Below are 23,411 nucleotides of genomic sequence, written 5' to 3' on the forward strand. Positions count from 1 at the left end.
CAAAAGAGAGGGAGAGGTAGGCAGTGGGATACAGAGACTATTGAATTGTCTTCCCTTGCAAAACAGATTTTATGAAAGAGAAGGCAAGTAGGACTGTAAAACATAGTTTAAGGAAATAGTTTAACTTGATAAAGTTAAAAGTGAGCATTGATGATATTGATAAAGTAGAGTGAGACCATATTGTGGTTGTGGTGAAGTGTATTATGATGGGGTGAGCTGGGATTGTCCTTGAATGCTTCAAAGAAGATCATTCACAATTTATTCATTTTGGAAATAGATGTACATTTATGAGTGGATATTCAATCTGAACATTTTAATTGTGGGTATATCAATTAATTTGACTATCATAGATATGAATCTGAAACCCAGAGCCATCACTTATTAGTTGTGGTATCATTATTTACTTTAATTATTAAATCTTATTTTTCTTTACTCTGTATTAAGGAAGAGATTACATTTACCTGCAGTGATTCTGTTAAGGATAAAATAAAGTTCAGGATGTGAAAACATTTAAAAAAGTTATGTATAGGTCATACATGTTTAAAGCATTATCATTATCTTTTAGTACTGTTAATGTTACTAGTATAAAACCATTATAATTAATCTGAGAATGAGTTAAAGATTAAATTGGAAAGGATAGTAAGTGAAGTCAGAAAATCTTTGGGCACACGCCTGGAGTTTGGTAAATGTGAAAAAACAAAAGGTTTGATTGAGTTATTGAGCCTTGAAGTAGCTAGCTTGCAATTATCATGTACTCCAATTGTACTGCTCCAAGACTGCAGGGCTTAGAAAGATGCTAGCCTCATATTATTAACATATCTAGAGCACATTTTTGCTTGCAAGAAAGCAATTAATATATCCAGAGTGTGTGGTTTAGTATTATCTGGAAACATTGCAAATATTTTTTTTAATGCAAACTTACACAGGGGTATTGATTTAATTCTCTCTGTATTCAACAAATATCTACTGAGCACTTGATTTAGCTATTTTATGCAAGCACTGATTGGTTCTGCAATAAAATACACAGCTTATGTCACTGTCCTTGACCCCATAAATCTGGAGTGTTTATGAAGATCCATATATTTTAATTAAATAGCTACGTAAATATGCAATTTAAAACTATGATTAGTTGTATAAAGAAAAAATACAGTGTGACAAGGGAGTAGCTAATGGAAGGCCCAGTGAGATATGAAGGATAAACAGGAGATGAGTAGAAGGCAAAGGGAACAGTCTGTTAAATCACAGGCAGAGAGAGGATGTGTTTAATGTTAGAAACAGTGACAGAAATTATAGAGTAAGGGAGGAGGGTGCTTCTGGGGAATACTGAACAGAATCTTTCTCCCAACTTCATGTTTTTTCTGAAAGGGGGCATCAATTAGAGTATCATAGACTGATTATGCGCTTGCAGAAGGACCAAGGAACAGACATAACCTGATATCTTCTCTGAAGGGGTATTCTTAGGAAGTGCCCAGGTTCTTATGCTTCTCCATGACAAAAGTTTTACAAGCAGGCCTTCCATGAGTCTGGCCTAACATTGTATTTCTGAGCATATTACCAAGCAGTTAAATATAATTTTGGAATAAAATATTTGTAAGTTTATTTGGTTAACAGATCCAGACCATATAAAGCCATCTAGGGATGATCAATAGTAAAGATCATATTTTAATTTACTTTGTACCTCTCATAATTGTTTTGAACCTCAGCTGAGGATAAAAGATGGAGATTTTGGTTTTAATTATAATTGCAGTGAAAAATGAAGAATTTCGTGAAGTGAAATGATGTAAGTTCTAAAATTATTAATGTTTACTCTGGCAAATCTGTGAATAGTTTCAGGACAAAATTAATTCAGTAACAATAGGGAGTTATTAAAATAATTTTGGCAAGATATATTTGTTGTGTATATATGTAAAAAGAGCAATATTCTAGGATTTAAAATTATATGAATATATGTATATAAGGGCTGTCCATAATTATCATTGTTACACATCGGGCATTTAAAATCTATTGTCTGATCAGTGTGTGGCACACAGAAAGTTCAGAGTAGATTTTGGTGAATACAAAAATCATAGCTGATTATCTTCTGCAAAATCAGCATATACATGTCATGAATGATCAATTGAAAAAAGAATTCTTCTGAAAATATATCTTTTTCGTTTTTCATTCCTCACTCTGTTACATCATTTCTCCCTCAGCCAAAACAATCTATAACCTTTTGTTTCAAATGATTAATGCAATGCTGTATGGATAAATGAGCAAGAATTAACCTCCAAAATGGAAAAAAAAAAACCCTTAAATATGTATAATAGTCCTAAAATTATAGTATGATTGAATAAGCCAATTATTTCCTAAATTTAAAAAACTCTCTATCAAGAGCTATTTAAACAATAGAAATTTACTATAAAAAAATAGTGTAGAGAAGATGGGATTGGTATAAGGGAAGTTCCCATCCAATTAAGGAAAGAATCACAGGAAGTAAAAAGCTACCATGGGAAAGCAGAGAGAAATTTGAGAATGCTGACAGCTTGGGAATGGATCTAATTCTTCGCTACTTTAACCTCTGTTAAAAGAAGGTTAAGACTCTGGAGATCCCAATAAAATCACCAGATACATTAAAAGAATCAAGAGAACATCCAGATACTGCATTTTCCCACTATGTTCAACATTCACAGAGCTGCAAATTTAAAAACTGTGTCCTGAAAGATGAACATATGATCTGTTCATGTCATGCAGAAGAACCCTCTTCTGATGACTTTAATAAAAGATGGAGAGACACAAAAGGGCTGAAAAGACTTGGCTTGATACAGCTGTCGGGTGTGAAGGAGCCACACATTTCAAGCATCTCAGGACCAAAGGTTACTAACAAAAAACCTAATCTCCATCCTATTGGCACCAGCATGATGATCTAAATGAGAGGTGGGATAAAACGTAACTTGACAAGATCTAGCACAGAGCCACTGAATCAAACCACAGCAATCTCTTCTCCATAAAATGTCAAAGTCCAGAGGACAGCAGCCAGAGTAAAGGTCCTCACCTCTGTCTCTTGAAGAATCATAGCCTACTGCACTCATAGGACCACTTGGGCAAGAGAGAAGAGAAAGAGAAGTCTTGGGAGAATAGAAAGAGGAGCCCTGATAAGGAGTTTCTTTGAAATTTGAATTTACTGAGTATTTACTCCAAAGTAACTGAACTGGACAAAAGTTGTTCCTTTTACACTTAAAGAATGTGAGTTTACATTTCACTTGTGGGAACATTTATTTTGTCCTATTTTATTGAAAAACAATGAGGCCTCCAAAACAAACTTATTTAGTTCAGTTTTTTCCATCTGACATTTAGTCAGTTATTAAACATTCAAATATAACTGTAAAACATAAAACATGACAGTCACAATATGCAGACAATAAGAAAGTTCTGTACAAGATTTCACCTTGAAGGTGGATTTTGGAGACAGAAATGAATATGCATATGCCAAATACAGTGAGTTCATAACCCAGGACAAAGCTGATGGTTTGTGCAAAGAGAAGAGATACGATATTGGGTATTCAGTATGCCAAATAGTAGATCTTTGAATGCCGGTTTATAATCTTAAAGTTCATGTAATTATAAGGTGAGAATGTTCATGCGAGGTTGTGGGTAAGGAGTGGTGTTTTAAGTCTTTTTAATGGTACAGTACTTGAAACACCTTCATTATTTTTCCATGCCAAATTATATACCAAAAAAGTAATTTAAATACTCCAGGAAAACTCATCTCTTATGAATAAAAGTAAGTATATTTCTCATTTTACCATTTTCATAAAATATTCATTTTATTTTAAAGATATCAAAACTCTTTTTCATCATACCTTGAGATTTCATAAGACTTGAGATCTAGAAGTTCAGAGGCTATAATTTCTTAAATTGATTTCTTAAATTAGATGAGATAAACATATATACTGAGTTCAGTCTTTCACATTATATATATAATTATATTATATAGAAAGAACATCATATATGAGAGAGGAACCAGACATTTGTGGTGAGGTTGTCCCTTCCTCTACGGATGTTGTCAATCTCAGGTGTCAGTGAAGGACAGGGCAATAGAAGGGCTTACAAATCAACATATGAAAGTTCTGACAGCCAAAGTCATTTGAAGAGAAAGGATGTCTCACAGAACATCAGAACCCTGCTGCTAGCTATGTGAATATAAAGATATGATTAACAAACGTTATGCAATCATGAAGGAGTGTGGAAACCCATGGAAGAATAGAAAATATGAATTATTAAAGAAAACATAATCAGTTTTCACTCCAGCACCACAAAATATTTGTCTTACAGAACTTAGAGTTATTTTATGTCTAGTGAAATATCTATGCTAGAATGAAAAAAAAAATTATAGCTAATTGACTTTGAGTACTTCTGACCCCATGGTAAGGATAATTTATACAGTATAGTCTAGTAATAGCTCTTTATTCAGATAAATCTAGGTATTATCTCTGACATTCTTGCTGTCTACACTTCAAATTGTTTTCTTATGCCCTCTGTTTGATTCATCTGTGGGGTGGTAATATTAATAATAATACATCTCCTAAACTGATATTAGCTTACATAGAATGGTTACCATAATACAGTAGTTTAAAATTTAAAAGCATCCAAAAGAGATAGCTATTAATATTATTATTATTGACCAACTTTTTAAAAATTTGTGCTACTCAGTCTAACACAAGTAATTCTGACACGCAATACAATTATTTATCCTTTATAAAAAATAATTTGGCATTCGGATTTCTTATCTCTTACTCTTGAGTGCAACTGTATCATATAGCACTGTGAGGTCTGCCTACTATGTTCACAAAGTAATCAAGTATTTTAGAAAATAATGTATCAAACTGCAGTTCATGCAGAATCTGGAAAACTGGAATGAAAGATCCACTGGTACAGAAAAGTAAGAATTTTATGTCACTCCTGAGTTTTCCAATTTTATAATATTAAGTAATGTACCACAGTCAAAGACTTTACCAGTAAAATAAAAATATTCACCAAAAAGGAATTCACTAGTTGACTTTAAGGAGATAACTGTGTGAATTTTTAGAGATTAATCACTTTTGAATGAGAACCAGTTAGTTCTGTGTGAAATCACAAATAGACTTTTATTCTGACCTTTGTATTTCACACTGAGAATATACTGTGGCATTTCTTCCAGGTGGGCATGAAGTAATTCATTGTGGAAATGCTGATAGGCACAGAAGCTGTTTTTGTTGAGAATTTTGTCAATTTCATTTTTTTCCTGACATAATTATTATTTAATTTTGCTGAAAGAACATTATATTCTCATTTTGAAGCTGGTGGGGGAAAAAAAAAATCCAAAAATGTGAGGATGATTTGAGAAATCATTTTCTACGATGAACTTAAATCCCAACTATGGCCTCATTAGCACTGTAATTTGTCATGTCCAAAAATTCTGAAGCAGTTGGCTGTGTAAACCCAGCAAGAATAATCACAATTTAAATATGGCAGTGGTTACTGGGAAGTTATATATATGTTAGTAGGAGTGACAGATTATTTAAATCCTTACCACAACAGTAACATAGTTTGCAAAAAAAAAGAAAGAAAAATCAGCTATAAAACAACTCTGTGATAATGGTGAAATAAATATCCTGCAAAACAGCATAATTGTGCAAGTCCTCCAGTGTAGTTCACATGATCCCAGACCTCAAGGGATTTTATGTTTATTTCTAAATTTAACAGCATAAAATGTCTTTGGCCATACCATTCCATGTCCCTTAGGCCAATATTTTAAAAATTTAACTCTGTAATTATCTTGCCAACAGAAATAGTTCTGAATTAGAAAATTAGACATGTATTATTAAAATAGAAAACTTTTTATTTGAATGTACATTTTATAGTTTCAAACAGAAAATACATTTCCACCTTCTGACAGGTGTTTTGAATTGCTTTATCTGGGCTTGCTGACAAGTTAATACAGGCCAGGCCTTTTCAATTAGGTCTATGATTTCTATATGAACTACTTTAGTTTCTGAAGTAGACTTTGAACGCAGTACAGGCAAATGGAGGTACATCAGCTAGAGGACACTTAGACCTGCTGACGGTGGAATGCCTGGCCACCAATTGTTGTGTCACTCTTGCTTTCAATAAGATACAGTATTCAAAGGATGATTTAAACATGGACAGCAGGTAAAAGTTTCTTCCTTTTTCAATCCATCTACAGTAGTTATTTAGTATTCAACTTTTTTTCTTTTTCCTTTATCCCCCACAAGCATTTGCTGCCATTTTTCTTTGGAGAAATTATTGCCTCCACCTGAGTTCCCTTAGAGGGACGGATGAAAGAGGGGGGAGGAGGGGTATGGAGACTGAATGTGCTACTCATTGCAGAAGTCTATGATCTGATTTCTTCATCTCACTACCTTGACAGAGAGAGGGAACAAGTTCCTGATCTAAGCCTGCTTAATCATATATTCCCTTCCTGGAATCTGAATTTTGAAACAGAAGCATGCAAAAATGGAAGAAATACTTAAAATCCATTATATTTAGCTATACCACCATTACCAGACAATTTCTTTTATGAAACTATTTCTATAATTTCTGCTTCCTAGGTTTTTGGAGATGATTTTGCTTCTGATCATTTTTCCAGTCTTTATGGTCATACTGAAGTCCTGATATCATTCTACTAATGTCATTTTTGCAGAAGTTTTTTTTTTCTCCAAAACTTGCTTCTGTAGCTAGTATATTAAGATGATGAAGGAGATTTTTGTTATCCCAGAATTGGCAACCAGTAAAAAAATTTGAAAGTAAAGAATCCGTAAGAATCCCACATTGTAAAGAGACCTGTCAACATTTGGCATTACATTTCCCTCTGGGTTTACTTTAAAAAATATCACTTTATGATCAACTAAATCGCAGTGCTTATGCTTTGTAAGTGTTTTGAAGAGCTAGAGAGGCAAAAACAATGAAAGGTAAGTGTCTTTGGTCTTTGCAGAGACTGGGATTCCTGGTAAAGAGATCTTTCCTCTTTACCCATTGCCCCCTCAACTATACAAATTTACAGTCACATATTATCATTCACAGAGGTTAGAGATCTATTTTATGTGTTCGCCTTACCACCCAAAATTCAAACACTTAAGTCTAACTCCTGCTATCTCAGAGTGTGTCTGTGTTAGGAAACAAAGTCTTTAAAGGGGTAATTAAGTTAAAATGATGCTTTCAGGTGGGCACTGACCAATATGACTGGTGTGTCTTTATGAAGAGGAAATTTGAACACAGACACACCCAAAAGGAAGATGATGTGAAGGCACAAGAAGAGAGCCATCTAGGAGGCAAGGAAAGAGGCCTCAAAAAAATCTAACCCTGCCAACACTTTGACCTCAGACTTCTAGACTCTAAAACTGAGAAAATAAAGTTCTGCTGTTTAAGCCATGCAGTTTATGGCACTTTGTTATGGCAGCCTTAGCAAACAAACACAGTCTACAAGAAGGGGAAAATATCAGCTTATGTAGCAATATTTAGGCAGAAAAAGGATTAATGGGGAATTTATAGTGAAAATTAACATTCTCTGCTTAGTTGTTTTGCGGAACAAGATGTCATGGGAAGAGCAGGCCTCAAAAGGACATAACAACTACTATTTGCAACTGTTCCCTTCAAGAGCTCCCCTGACTGTTGTCTGGAGGCTCCCTCCCTGTGGCCAAGGTTGGATAGTTCTGGCCAACCACTACTCCTCTTCAGTACACCAATCAGAATTGCAAAGGGTTTTCACCTTACTTGCATGGGGGACCAAAGTGAGAAGTGGTATGTGTTTATATAAAAGCAACCCTGTGGTTTGTCTTGGAAGACACTGCTTTGGAAGTTATTACCAGTGTTTTTCTCACTTGCTGGAACTAATAAACTTTCCTTTTTACAGTCTGGTTTGGTTGAGTATCATAAGCTGACACTCACTAAAAGGCAAACCTCTTAGGAGCTGACACTCCCTAAGAAACAAGCTCTTTCATTTGGTTATAAGCTCTCTCTCCAGTTCATTACTTGGAGAACTAATAACCTATAGAATCACACTTGTCATGTTATTAAGCACAGTGGAAATTAGTGACAGAGCTCTCAGGAGAATTTGATGTATGTTCAAGTTATTTTATTATCACACATAAACACTGGGTCCTGATCTTCATTTGAAGTACCTAGTAGGTGGGAGAGTAATAATAATAAACTACGGCAGAGGAATGATAAGGAAATGCATATCTGAGAGAAGGATGCTGATCTACGCCTTAACCATACTGTGACTGGACCTGAAGGGCTTAAAAGCTGGGTTTAAAGCTCCTTGCTGACAACCAGTGGATGGGGTAACATTGTTCTTGGAACACAGAGACAGAAATAGTCCAAAGACAAACCAAGAAGTGAAACTGAAAGTTACCACAAAGCCTTTAATCAAGACTTTTAGATTTACAAAATTAACTGCAGCTCTGCATGTAGGCTTGTCAATGATTTTGCTTACAGATTGAGATAAGACAATAGTTGTCCTATCAAGAGTTTACAGGGTTGTCCTGATTGGACTTGTGCTGATAGGAGTCAACTGACCAAGGACAGGGAGTTTCCTGACTGTCCTCAGACCCTCACTGATATCCACATGTCCATAGTTATCTGTCACCACCTGCTCCCTCTTCCCCTAGCACAAAGGATCTTGAAATCAAACCTGAGTTAAAACAGGCCTTTAGAACAACAGTCCTCCCATCTTCCAACCTGCCAGCTTATTGAATAAAGCTCTTACTCTACCCAACATTCTGTCTCTCAGGAATTCTGGCTGAATCTTGGCTGAATCAGGAAGCAGCAAAACTGAATGTTCGTGGTGGCAATACTACGTAATCCTCAGAGATTTTTCATGGTTCCACATGAGAAAGCACAAGAGCTAGGAGGAGAGTCAGACTATCACATCATTTCCCTTAGGACTCGGATGGAGTAGGCAGTTCTGGTCAGGCTAGTGGTAGACACACTATCATTCTTGGCATGTCTCATAAATGGTCAGGAAGTAGGGCAGGTGCAAATACTAACCCCCAAAGGAAAAGTAAACCCACCATCTATGCAGAGATCATGGTGACAGAGCAGATCCAAGAAAGACCAGAGCAGCTTTTCTGTAGCCCCATCACCAGCAGGTGATAAGATGCATAAAACATCATCTGTTTTCTCTATTTATTCTTTCTTCCCCAAACAAGTAAAATCTTGTCCTAAGAGAAGGAGGAGAGACCTTGTCCCAGATCCAGATTCTACATACCCCTACAATTCAAGATGGTAGGAATAAGATGAAGAATAAAAAAGGATATACCCTTTAAAATCCCCAAATCCTGACAGCAAAAGAGTTAGAAAGAAGATATTAAAATTTGCTATGAGATTGGAATTTTTGATTTTTAATACAATAAAATAAACATAAACCTATATTGGCATATTTTTAATGAACAGAATAAAAGGATTCAACTAAACATAGCTGAGCAATAACAATAGGTTAGAAAGTTATACTCCACATTAATAAAATCCCAAGTGATATACCGTTTGGACACAGTCTACAAGAATGATCTTTCTTTTAAAAAAAATAATTTGTTACCTACAGAATAGAGCACAATGTTCTTTAAAATTTTAACTTGACCTTTCTACACTTAAAATACATGACCTAAAATCCATTGTACAACTTTTTATTCCCATATATAATGACTTTAATGATGTTTTGTCTTATACATACCTTTCTCTGGTCATAATACATAAAAGTTATAAATCTGAAAAAAAAAAAAGAAATGACTTTGTTTAAAATTGAAATATTCTGTAGGTCATATTGGTATTTGAAGTCTTAAAAAGATAATCTTGCTGATAAAAGTTCTTTGAATCCTAATGTACTGAGTTATTAAGATAAAAAAAGATGCTATTAAAAGATATGACAAGTAAAGGAAAGAGCATATTTAATTCACATCTACAAAGGCTTGATCTTTTTCATAAATATGGAATCTTCATATTTGAAATACTTCCCTGGAATATAATTCCTAACATCTATTCATATGATAACTACATAACTTTACTTAAGATAATTTCTAGAATATAGACTCCTAGCTACCTACAATACTGTATTTTTCAGAGCACTTGTAGCACTTCCACATTCATAATCCTTTTTTGGAAAAAATAAATAAAATAAAACAAAAAAATAAAATACATATAGGATCATGCCATTTAGATAGGCAAGGTTTAAATTGGTGACTTGCCAGACTCAGTTAATTATTACTTCTAACATAACAGGTTTTGTGAAATGCTGAAGGTATATAAAAATTGAAATAATGGATTATCCAGAGTTAATGATGAACACTAATTTCTAGGTTAAAGATGCACACTAACATTCAGGTGGCAGAGAGTTAAAGTGTGTCTGAGCAAAAACAGGGAAAAAATGACCAAAACAATATTCACTGAGATATAATAGTTAAGGAAGCTCGGGCTGATTAATTACCTGGGGTTAGAACCCAGAAAAAACGGAAGCAGGGAAGAAGTAACAGAGAAGCAAGACACAGTACATGGGGAGGAATATGACTGCACTTTGATAGAGATGCCAAAGAAGCCTGTAACTGGGGAAGCAGAAGATCGCTTAATCTCTTCTTTGTGTAGCTTCACCAAAGGGGCATTTTTATGCTTAAAAATTTTATTGTGAAACATAATTACGCAGAAAAAAATCATAAAACATATGTTTGGTTTTAAATAGTTACAAAGTAAATACATGTATAATTACCACCCAGTTTAAAAAGTAAAAATAAATACCAGCACAACAAAAGACCCCCTCCATGTGCCCCTCTCTAGTTACAACCCCAATTTCCCCTGTGGTAATGACTAAATTAAAACAAAGAGATTTTAATTTTTTTAAGTGAATTTTAATCATACCAGTGCAGACATATTAAAATAATCATAGTTTGTCATTCTAAGTATCAGTGCTCCTCCATGCCATATGCAGAGGCATTAAATTCACTTTGTTCCCATCAGTAATTCGAACTAAAATCTTCTGACGTAACTTAAATTTTTCACAATGCAACTTGGTCAGATGTTAGTTTCTTCATTATTATTATTATTTATTATTTTCCCACAAAGAAACCCATCTCAGAATTTTTTACTGATATTATTGGTTGCTCTCTAGAACTGCTGTCTAGCTGAATTGGAAACAATTCTGTCACTCTTACTTCAGTTGGTTCCTCATTTTTAGCACATTTTCAAGAAAATTTCTGAGAAAGTGAATATTAAACCTTGCATGGCTAAAAATACTTCTTTATTCTACATGTAACCTTCATAATTAGGTCTGAATAAGTTTCTAGATTCAAAATATTTTCCATACAATTTTCAAGGTACTTCTTTATTGTATTCTAGACTTTAATATTGATGTTGAAAAACTCAATATTATAATTCCCATTCTTTGTGAACCAATTTCTTCACCTGGAAACTTTTAAGGACTTCCTTTATCCCTAGTTTCCTGCAAGGGTATAATTATGTGACTTGGGTGCCTTTGCAATTCATTGAGATGGGTACTTTCACTTTGAAATGCATCCCTTTGGTCCTAGATTGTATTCATTCATTCATTCATACTCTTTGCCATTTATTCATTCATACAATGTACATTTTTGTGTCATATATGGCATGCCCTGTCTTAGATATCAGGAATGCAATGGCAACCGAGGCAGAAGTAACATCTAGAAATTAAGCATAGTGTCTCTTATTTTTCTGATAACTTAGCCCCTGACATTTACTGGCTTTTGTTTGTTTTTCCTGTAAGGTCTCTTACAGAGAGAAAGTTTAAGGTTCTGATTTATTCTTCTTTACACAAACTCAATCTTTACAACCTGAGTTTCTGAGGGGGCATAAACTGCTTTAGTAATACTACAGTATAGCAAAATAGTGCCCCACTCTGGGCACATGTATTGTAGGTACTTAGTAAATGTGAAATTAATTAAATTATTTTCTCTATGAAAAATGAAAATCAATACATAAAAGTACTGGTGGTAATTTTCATAGGCCTACATATCTCAAATTGTATTGTAAAACAGAAAACATGGTTAAATGCAATGATATAAAAAGAACACATTTCAAATTGCAAAAAGAAAACATAACTAAGTAGAAAAATAAGCAAAGGAAGTAAGCTGTGTTAGCCAATACACACAAAAAAAGATGCTTAAGTTCAATAACAGTAAGTATAAATTTAAAAAACAATGAAACTCATTTTACATTTATCATACTGAAAACTGAAAAATTAATATCTAATCATTGTCCTAGGAAGTGGGACTAAAACAGTGTCCTATTTTCATTGCATATATACAGAAAGTGTAACATAAATTCGTCAAAAAATTGAAAATAGAATAGATTTAATAGATTTTTAATTACTTAAATACTTTAAAATTAGAAAGAAGAAAATCGAAATAATTTAAAGGCACTTTTTGATATGTGGGATAAATGGCCTATGATGTAATTTGTCTCTTTAAAATTTAAATAAAAATATGTGATGGAAAATTTAATTCTGACTATTGTGATGCATTTTCAACCAAGATAATATAATTTATTAATTGGTTAAGGATAAACAATGTTGAGACAAAAATGCAATGAAATTTTACATACAAATATCAACACCGTTGTGATTAATGTTTATGTTAGTGTTTCTTCTCTATTTTAGATATTTAATTAAAACACAGGGATTAAATTAAAACACACACACATAAAATAAGTTTTAACCAACTTATAAATGAATGAAATATCCCAGACAGACTGCCCAGTTATGTTCTATTTATGTGCTTTTTTAACGTTGAAAGGTGAAACAGGTAAATACCAAAAGAATCTATTGATATAATATAGTGGATTTTCAGAATGCAGATGTTGGACATAAAAGACATGAAGAGAGGGAAATTTTCTTACAAAATATGTGTGAATAAAATATTGAGATCTGTGAAAATTTTGTATTTGGTTTTTCAATTGTTCTTATAACTTGGCTCATAAACTGAACCACGAGCAGGGCATCTTAATATAAATTAGTAATCAAATTGGTGACTTTTGAGCAAGTGAGTGGGAAAGTTTGTCTCTTTTTCTCTCTATATATACATATATAGAGAGAGATATATATGTATACAGGGATATTACACAAAACGTATATATGTTTAAGTGTGTACATAGTACATTTATGTATCTGCCCCACCATGTACATGCCAATGAATACATAACTCTATGTGTGTATAACACATACAAGCATATACTTTAACACAATTTTCTGTTTTGTGAAAAATCAAAACCTACTATTTGAATGTGACAAAATATATTTAATTTGGATCTTTAATATAATTGCTTATAATTTTTTAGATGTTTATTCATATTCTTTAGTGAGCATAGGTCATTTTATAAAAAGAAGCAAAAATAAAATCCAAAACACTAAATTTATTCACAAGAGTCTCAACATCTTAGCCTTATGTATCTTCCACTGTTTTTTCAGATATTGATTGTGAACTATTATCTGATTAAACTAAAAAAAAGTGTTTACTTCAGAATGTATCAAGTACTGGTTTCTGGTTTCAAATTATTTCCTACTAAAGTGAACTACCTGGATCTTCAAAATATATGTTTTATATATTTAACACAGTGTTAACCAAAGGGACTGTGTTCTGTAGGTTTCTGTTGTAAAACTTTTAAACCTTGCAGCGTCATTCAAAACTAGAGATTTGATAAATACTAGACAGACATTCGTAACGGTTTTGGTTCTGCTAATGAATTATAAGTAGTTTATAGCCTTTGTAGATTGGAAAACACTGAATAGGGATATGTTCCATTTCTAACTTTTTTAAACATGGAAATGGAGAGTAAAATCACCAAAGTAAAATGAAGATTTTTATTAAATTTAACAGGGGAAAAGGAAGAATTGATTTTTATTTAATGCTACCTAATAAGGAATAACCTCCTGAGTTTGAACTTTGTTTCTAGAGTATGATTAGCTATAGTCAAATTTGAGCTGAATAGCATATCACTGGAGTTAATTGTCTACCATTATTTAAGAGGATTAGTCAGCTGGCCAAATATAAATGTATTTCCGTAATCAAGGTGAATTAAAGGTAAGTTGGGAAGGAAAATGAAATATTTAGGAAACTAACACATGAATCAAGAATAATAGGAGTATTAGCAACTGTGTAGACACATAAAAGAAAATTCTCAAGGCAGCACTGATAACCAGTGGCATCAGAATTGGAACTCAGGCTTTGCTTTCAGCACACTCCTTCCCTTCTCTAGACAACTTCTTCATCTGTACAGAAAGAAGGCAGATCTGAATGTTCCCTTCCTGTCCTAACATTCTATGTGTAGTATCATAGAAAGATATTTGGTCTTTGTCCCTGGTTCTGGCACAGCACTCCAAAAACCCTTGGAATTTCCTGAGTGATAAGGGTGACAAGTACCTTTGGTTCTAAAGAGGCTGCACTTAGTGGGGACCTTAGCTTCAGGATACGGCCTGGTCTTGAGGAAGAAGAAGGTATGATTAAAGGGTGGGATAATCTTCAAAGATGGGCAATGGTGAGTATGATTCCTGAGAAAACAATCTATGTGTGACTTTTCAAGCCTGAACATAGGCCATTATGAAGGCTTTACCTGGCTGGCATCATGGAAGAGAGCTGTGCTCCCCACAACAGACTTGATGCATAACCAATGCATAACAATCTTCAAGAGGAGCTGTGGTCAAGGACTCAGACTTTTCTGGCTGGTTATGGGCTCTTGCATATTTGCATTCCTAGTCCATGGGCCTTCTAAAATATCGTAATCTGTCCTAATTGCTCTTTTTCTTGTTCTTACCCCTCCACCATAATACAAAGTCTTCTTTTCCTATAACATTTATTATACTCTGATTTTATCCTGGCTTGTACTACTTCATAAACAATAGTGTAAAACAGATTATGTCATCATCTAGAAGCACATACACACACAGTATATGGAGCACAGTTTACATGTGTGAAACTGACAGATGAGACATTTTTTCTCCTGGTTGAGTGCTTTGGGTTCCCCAGTCCTTGTCTTCTCGAAGGAAATAATTCACTGGAGATACCAGGCAGTGAGTGGAAACAGCAAGGAGTTTATTAGGTTGAAGCGAAAGTACACTTAGAGGCGTCCAAGCAGGCAGCTCAAGAAAATTCAAGTGTCCCATTGAGTTAAAAGCTCTGGCTTTTATGCCATTGTAGCTTCCTGGTTCTTAGTTTGTCCCACCCCTAGTCTCACCTAGGATATGCCCCTGGGCCAGTCGATGAGCTAATTGTACAGAATATGCCAACCACAGTATCAAAATGTTATCGACTGCAAAGCCTGGATGTTTGCTGAGGGGGTCCTAGCTAGAGGCCCTTATGTGCTTTTTCAGAATAGTCTTCCCCTGACTACTTTAGGCTCATGTCTAACTCTCTGCCTATTCTAACAATTTTGTTAGATCTTGTATGTCATAAATATCATGTCATAAATATCATGACATTCCATTTGTTCTGTGAAAACATAAACCCAAATTATTCTTCAAGATGGAGAATCTATAACGATGTAAGGAGTAGATAGCAATACTAATACCAGTAAGTTCTCTATAGAGTTTTAAACCTCTGAATATGTTACCTATACTGGGCTAATACACTATTGGGGAGGAAGAATTTTCCTCTACACTTCAAGGTTCTCCTAGGCAGTCTAAGAATCAAATGGACAAAAGACTGGCAGGAGACAATCAATTATATATAAGGAATCCACACAGACTTGACAGGCAAAATGAGATACATGTGTCATTCTTAACTACAGAGAAGGGGTAGGGGCCTGGGACTTCACAGAGGACAGTGATTCACAGGAATATGGAAAAGAGTAAATATTTGGTAAACAATTGTTTGCTGGGTCATTCAGAAACAATGGAACATAGGTAAAATTTAGAACAGATAGGCCTTTCTAGGTTTCTCCCTGACTACCATACCTACTTCATACTATAGTGGCATTACCTGGTGATAGCTCTCTTTCTGGAGCAGGTGGCCTATCTAAATTCTCTCCCGGCAGTCAAAGAGAAAGTCAACGTTTCTTCCTGAGTCTTTTGGGCCTTGATTGTTTTCAGCTGGAAATAATCTGCATGCCAAAGAACATTTTTGGGGCCACCTGTCCTTGGCCCCTACACTGTCATTCTATTGAAGTATTGAAGGAAAGAACCAGTACTCAGTGATACGTGTAATTGATAAGACTATATCAGAGCATTGAACCATGATTCCTAGAAGATCTATTATTTAGTAGGGCAACCTAGCAATCCACTGAGCCATTTCTACTAGCAACATAGATGGTATGTCGCAACTGAGACCCATTCTTCTTTATTGGTGCAGGGGCAAGGGCAGGCCACTCCAAGATGTGCCACTTTAGCATGGAGTTTATATCAAAACTGAAAACAATCAAGGCCTAAAAAACTCAAAAAAACTTTGACTTCCTCCATTTACCCACCTCCAAAATTGCATATAAAGAAGGAAGAGAGCCATCACCACACATAACTACATTATAATATGAACTAGGTGGGGTAGACAGGGAAGAATGTGGCAAAGTCTGTTAAAATTCTTCTGTGTGTTCTGTTGTTTCTGGGGTGACACATAAAGCATTTGCTTATTGAATATTTACTCTTTTATATTCCCATGAATTGCTTCCATTTCCCTTTGAAGTCCCAGGTCCCAGCCTTTTCTCCTAAGTTCAGAATAACATATATAAATCCATGTCCCTGACTGTCAGTAATCTAATGTCTATGGATTTAATTACATACATAATTAAATTTTTTTTTCCTGTTAATCTGTCTTATGTCAATTTAATTCTTAGACCATCCAGAAGAAGGGTAAAGGAAATTCTTCCTCCCCAACACTGGTAATAAAATAGAAGCTAGAGTTGGATGAATGATCTCTTCTGTCTTGCTTACAGCTGTTTATGCTCTGCTTTCTTGCTCATTAAAAACCAGAAGCATCTTTGAGAACAATCAGACATTCACTTCTTCTACAAGAAACCCAATGACCACCTTATCAGTCTGTTCAGATTTTTCCCTGCTTAACATGCTGATAATTGAGTCTGAAAGACTTGACATAGAAATACATACTTTATACAGAATAGAAACAGAATTATTTTTTTTAAAAAAAGCTCTGTGCTGCAGGCAGATTAAACAACATGAGCATTCTTTTGAATGTACATATTTTGCCTGACAAGTTCAGCCCATTTAAAATCTGAAGTCTAGAATGCCTGTCCTACATTTATTTCCAAGCTTGTAATTTATCTTTTATCTCTATGGAAGTTATTCACCCACTATTCTCTATAACAAACACTTGGTATTTCTTTTATTGATAGAATATATTTTATTTGCTTTATTCTCAAGAAACGCTTTCACTAAACACTAAATCCTTCAATGACTTGTCTGTATTTGGAGCGATATGTTAATCTTGATAGATCACCTGACTTAATCCTTCATAATAACTGTTTCATAGAGCTGTTTCTATAGAATATTTAGCAAAGCAGGGTTAGAGAAGAAATAACCAGGTTCTACCTTAAACATGTAGTAACACACAGCACCTAATCATTGTGCTTCCATCCCCTGTGAATGACTTGCTGCTAATTTAGTTATTTTTTTTGGAGCACTTTCTACTTGTTGGATACTGTTTTCTCACTGGGATGCATCAGTAAACAAAAGAGACATAATTTTGGTCTTTATGAAGTTTGAGCTGCAGATGGGTCCTGTGGGGAAAATGAAAGTTCTATGGCCAAGATCCTTACCTGGCCCTAAACAACTTGATGATGTAATTGGCCTACTGCTAAGCCAATGCTTTCATATCATAGGTAATGAGCTATTATTGACTGAGTCACTATATAAAGAGCTCTGCCCAGTGTTCTGGGTGAAGGCAGAGATGGAGATGGATTAGGGACCTGCAGACTTCTGGACGCAGACCTGATTCTAGGACTCTACCTACCACCGTGAGAATATAAGCCAGGTATAAACCCTTTCACCCAAAGAATGTTCTGTGTCATTTCTCAGTCTCACTGAATCCATATTGAATTTTCCATGGGCTGAAACCCTCAGGCAAGACAAACCAGAGAAATTAGACACATAGATAGTTTTAAAAGTTAACAAATTAGTTAATTACAATTTGAGTAAGTTATCTGAAGAATTGAAGAGGCATCAAGTTTATATATAAATTTCCATTTCTAGCACCTGGGCACCTGGGGTCAAGAGCTGTTCAGGGAGGAAGTGAAATTTAACATATGAAATGTACATTAGGCTGGGAAAGAATATGTGTTAAGATCTGTGGTGGGAGAAAACAACAGAATTGAGAAATGGAAACAATACCGTTGACCTCATGGAGAGTGAAGTCAGGGCAGGCAGGAGATTGTGAAGCAATGTCAAACATTTTGACCTTTAGAAGAAAAGCAATGGGGAACAGTAGAAAACCTCTAAATAATCTAAGTTGTGGAAAGTGGGCTGAATAAAGATGATAATGGGGGTGGAGAGGCAGGGTAGGCAGTTGCTACAGAAAACAGAAGAGATGATGGTGATTAGCCTGAAGTGGCAGCAGTGGGAATGGGGAGAAACAAACACATTCAAGGCATATTTAGAACAAAGTTTATAGGATATGATAATTGATTAGATAAGCAGATGAGAGAGAAGATATCAAAGGGAACTTCAAGGTTTCTTAGCCTGATTAATTACTGCTGTTAAAAACAACTTACTTTTGACGCAGCACGCCCAAGATGGTGGCGCGGTCGTCGTCGGGGTGGCAGCGACAGAGGGGGCGGCGGCCGTGGCGGTAGCGGCGACGGCAGCCGTGACGGCGGCGGCAGTGCGGAGACGGGGCCGCGGGGAATGAGGCGGTCATGGCGGGCCTGCGGCGGAGCCGTGTAACGGAAAGGCGGCTCCTCCTCCCTGCTTCCGTTGGCCGAGTCGGGGGCGCGCGCATGCGCGCGGCCGCCGGAGCGGGCTCCGCACCGCACCCCCACCCGCGCCTGTAGGATGATGAAGCTCAAGTCCAACCAGACCCGCACCTACGACGGCGACGGCTACAAGAAACGGGCCGCATGCCTGTGTTTCCGCAGCGAGAGCGAGGAGGAGGTGCTACTTGTGAGCAGTAGTCGCCATCCAGACCGATGGATTGGCCCTGGAGGAGGCATGGAGCCGGAGGAGGAACCAAGTGTGGCAGCAGTCCGTGAAGTCTGTGAGGAGGCTGGAGTGAAAGGGACATTGGGAAGATTAGTTGGAATTTTCGAGAACCAGGAGAGGAAGCATAGAACATATGTCTGTGTGCTCATTGTCACAGAAGTGCTGGAGGACTGGGAAGACTCAGTTAACACTGGAGATGGGGACGCCGGCTGGGCTTCAGGCTCTGACATGGAAGCTGAGGAAGGCTCAGTGCAAGAGGAAACCACTAAAGTGGTTCTCTCTGGAGGGAAGGAAGAGGGAATGGTTTAAGATAGAAGATGCCATAAAAGTGCTACAGTACCACAAACCCGTGCAGGTGTCATATTTTGAAACGTTGAGGCAAGGCTACTCAGCCAACAATGGCACCCCGGTCGCCGCTACCACATACTCGGTTTCGGCTCAGAGCTCGATGACAGGCATCAGATGACGGTAGATTTGCTGTAAAAGAAATGGAAATGGGAAACTAGACTGAAGTGCAGATCCTCCTTCTCACCCTTGCTCTTTTCACCTCTCCTCACAGGCCGCCTCTTTGAAATAAGGCATGATTGGCAGCAGAGAAAGGGTTTGTTGATAATGTTGCTTTTGGTGTTAAGTGATGGGGCTTTTTCTTCTCTTTTTATTGAGGGGGTGGGGGTTGGGTATGTAATTTGTAAGTACTTTTGTGCATGATCTGCCCCTCTCTTTTCACAACCTTACAATTCTCTAAAAAGAGGCAGCATTTCCTCTGAAGTGTTCCTGATCATCTCATCCCAGCCCTGGCCAGACACTTTTTTCTTCTTTGATTTTTAATTTTTTTTATTAAAAGATACCAATACGAAAAAAAAACTTACTTTTACCTATGTGGGAAAAAATATATATTGTGAAGTAAGATTCAGAAGAATGAAAGACTTTATTCAGTATCCAGCTTTACTGTAATTAAAGGATAAAAGCCACAAACAGGGAGAAGTCAGGTTTCCTACTGCTATCTAACTCCTTCCTTTTCATTAGGATATCTGCACAACACACACATTGAATATAAGCAGTCTCCAATAAATATATATTTTCTATAGAAGTAAGAAATGCTTCACAGATTCATAGATTACAGATTTATTTACTGTGAACAATCCTCAACAGATCGGGTAAATCATGCTAGAAGCATTCTATGATGGTCTTGCATGGTAATAAATACCATTAATGCTTTGCCAGATCTATTATTAGTGTGTGTACAGACACGTAGGAGAAGAGGGATTGCAGTCCTTTTGTTATCTCTTTCCTTCCCATTGGGCACAGAAATTTATACAACATACCTAACTTACTTCATAAAGAATGTGTACTGGAAAAAATGAACATTTTATTTAAAACTTCTTCAGTATTTTATACTTTAAAAAATGTATTAGAAATATTATTACTATTTCTTGCAAGAACCCTATACAGTAGGCAGCCAATCATTTTAAAGACAAGAACATGGATACCTAGAGAAGTTAGGTAATTTACCAAGTACAGTTCTGACTCCAATTTCCATGTTCTTTTCTCTGTACCTCACTGCTTTATCAATACTGTTTAAATGGTAACCTTAAACAAGAGCTAAATGCAAATGTAAAATTGTACTTCCCTCAAGTTTGAGATGAATATATATATATGAAAGAAGGACTAATGCTTGAATGTATGATTTAATTTTATTTTAAGAATTTGCCATTGTACAATGAAAGAAGTAATTTTCAGGTGTGATGCCACCAAAAAAATAAAATAATCTATACTTATTAAACCAAGCATGATTTTCCTATTAGGCAAGCAATCAAAATATTAATATGATGACACTTGGCTAGAACATCATAAAAAAATCCCTCTCTCCCTCTCTATCTTTCTTTCTTCCAATGTAGGTATGAAAATTAATTCACATGTAACTTTGTAAACTTGTTTTAAAAACAGATACATGTTCATAAATATGTTTATGATCTAGTAAATTCACTTTGAGCTATTTTTCTCTTTGAAGTAAATAATCTTCAATTAAAACTTGCACTCAGAGGTATTAATTGCAATGATTTGCTTAATAAGAAAAAAATTAGAAACTAAATCAATGATGGAACAAAATAAATCAGTTAACAATGATATAACAGTCTGATAATATATTTGTAATCATAATGTCTATTAATACTATTTAGTAATGTGAAAGTGTTTATTCTAGGAGCATATAATACAAAAATATGTAGCAATATTGTCATATCTATGGAAAACAGGTAGTACACATAAAAGTGGAAATAAATAGACCAAGCTGTTAATATAGCTGTTTTTATGCACTAGTATATAGATGGCATTTATTTGATAGGAAGCCATGCTGCTTTCTATTTTTTGTGGTGATGCTTGGGATTATAAGTTAACAGTTCTCATAATTATGATTATCAGCTCATAATTATGGGTTCTTCAAGTCCTAGACATCAGGTCACCAAACTCCTGGAGATGATGAATAGGAGTGTGGGCACTCCAGGAAGTGGGCCATGCTCAGCAGGCACTCATCAAAGAACACAGGAATTACCCTTTCAGACAATGTCTTCTCAATTTTTGCTTTTTTATCCCTCATTATAGTCCAAAAAACGCAGAAAAGAAAGTTCATTAATGCATATCACCAGCATATTTGAGAAACAGAGACTAGGAGGAAATGTATCAATTTGTTAATGATGTAATGATGGCTATTTCTGGTGGTAGAATTAGGTAGTAGGTGATATTTTTACTTACTTTATAAAACTTTGAGTGTTTTCAAAACTTACAACAGTCAATATGGACTTTTATTATAATCATAAATTTAATAGAGAGTTTAATAACATTAAACCATTTGCTTTAGTTTGTTAGGGCTATCATAACAAAGAACTTCAGACTGGGTGGGTTAACAACAATGTATTTTCTCACAATTCTGGATTCTGGATGTCCAACATCAAGGCAGGTTTGCTGCTTCTGGCGTTTCTCTCCTTGGCTCTGTTTTCACATGGTCTTTCTTCTTTCTCTGTATTATAATCTCCTCTTCTTATAGTGACACCAGTCACATTGGACTAGGTACCACCTTAACAGCCTAATTTAACCTTTATTACATCTTTAAAGACCCTATCTTGAAATAGTCATATTCTAAACTATTGGAAGTTAGGACTTTTAACATTTGCATTTGAGAGGGGCTCACCACTCTCAGCCCATAATACCATTATAGCTATTTGGTCTCAAGTTAGCAGAACTCTGACTCATTTTGTCGTGCTCTCTTTTCCATCCCTTTTCCCCAGTGGGCAGAGAAGGAAACCAAAATGCTTAACTGGATTAAACTGTTTAAGAATGCTTCCACTGGTTGTACCATGCCAATATCAAACAATAATCTGAATGATTTCTCTAACTCCAAAGACTGCTATTCCCATCCTAAAAAGTGCCTACTTTTGCATCACCCACATTCCTTTGAAAAAACCAGCACAAAGAAGGCTAGAATATGGGCTTTGACATCAGAACACACCCGGGTTTAAATCTCAGGCCTTCCGCTTACTTGCTGTGTGACGGACAAATTACTTAACTGCTTTGGATTTCAGTTTTATCATCAGTAAAAATCAGAATAACGATATGTAATATTATCTTTGTTTTAAGTGGTATAAGTAGAGATAAAGTATTAGACATTTGATAACACTATAGTTCATTTCTCTTCCTCTCTCTCTGTGTCTCTTTTCTTCCTCTCTTCCCTTTGTGTTTCGACATTTCGATTGGACTTGAAATAATACCAACCCATACCTTCATATTTCTCCATCTATTTCTTCCCCTTTTTAATGGAAGCACAGTTGCCCTATTGCTTTCCCCAAAGATACAGCCAGGTATGAAGCAACTGCTTATCTTTATAGAGGTGGCCTATAAGACAATACACAAGTTCTCATATTTTACTAATTATGGCACAATGCCTGGAAACAGGATCTTCTTACATTTTGTCAGATTCAACCCTAAGTTAATATTCTTAAAAAAAGGGAATTTTCAGATCTCACTTATTCATATAAGTGAATTATTATTCTCTTACTCTCTTTATTCATGTAAGATGAGCAATATAATTTGATAGAGATGTAATGAGGTGTATAGGTGATTGTTATACAAAGGAACTACTTTCTGCATTAAAAAAACCAAAATATCCTTAAACTTGAGAACAGAGTACAAAGACCACTTCTATCATCTCAATTATTTAAAAATTCAAGTTCCTTAGCAAACTACCTGAATCTGAAAATTCAAGTCATGAAATATGCAGTTAGATTAG

At 35.5% G+C, this 23,411-nt stretch overlaps 2 protein-coding genes across 12 annotated transcripts in view; one reads left to right on the top strand and one right to left on the bottom strand.

The window, feature by feature from the left end:
* The window catches only part of LOC130684907 (uncharacterized), a 317,150-nt gene extending 298,221 nt beyond the window's left edge, over positions 1-18,929 (bottom strand). For 4 of the 11 annotated variants that reach the window (XM_057507510.1, XM_057507513.1, XM_057507511.1 and 1 more), the window contains exon 1: positions 18,703-18,929. In XM_057507510.1, coding sequence (XP_057363493.1) covers positions 18,703-18,929 — 227 coding nt within the window. Of the gene's footprint in view, positions 1-9,706; positions 9,741-18,702 lie in introns of all 11 variants that reach the window. The other 7 variants (XM_057507509.1, XM_057507505.1, XM_057507516.1 and 4 more) reach the window with 5 other exon arrangements.
* Positions 18,930-18,934: 5 nt separating this feature from the next.
* Positions 18,935-19,890, top strand: LOC130684908 (diphosphoinositol polyphosphate phosphohydrolase 1-like). The gene is made up of 2 exons (XM_057507517.1): positions 18,935-19,333; positions 19,416-19,890. The coding sequence occupies exons 1-2, from the start codon at positions 18,983-18,985 to the stop codon at positions 19,593-19,595; spliced, it is 531 nt and encodes a 176-aa protein (XP_057363500.1). The 5' UTR covers positions 18,935-18,982; the 3' UTR covers positions 19,596-19,890.
* Positions 19,891-23,411: the final 3,521 nt, after the last annotated feature.

This window comes from Manis pentadactyla, chromosome 9 (genome assembly GCF_030020395.1).
Source record: "Manis pentadactyla isolate mManPen7 chromosome 9, mManPen7.hap1, whole genome shotgun sequence".
Taxonomy (NCBI): Eukaryota; Metazoa; Chordata; class Mammalia; order Pholidota; family Manidae; genus Manis; species Manis pentadactyla.

Excerpts from the sequence above, each read along its gene's own strand:
- LOC130684908 (XM_057507517.1), top strand. The coding sequence starts at position 18,983 with ATGATGAAGCTCAAGTCCAACCAGACCCGCACCTACGACGGCGACGGC. Across the intron at positions 19,334-19,415 it reads TTAACACTGGAGATGGGGAC|GGAAGGAAGAGGGAATGGTT; the intron begins GCCGGCTGGGCT and ends TTCTCTCTGGAG.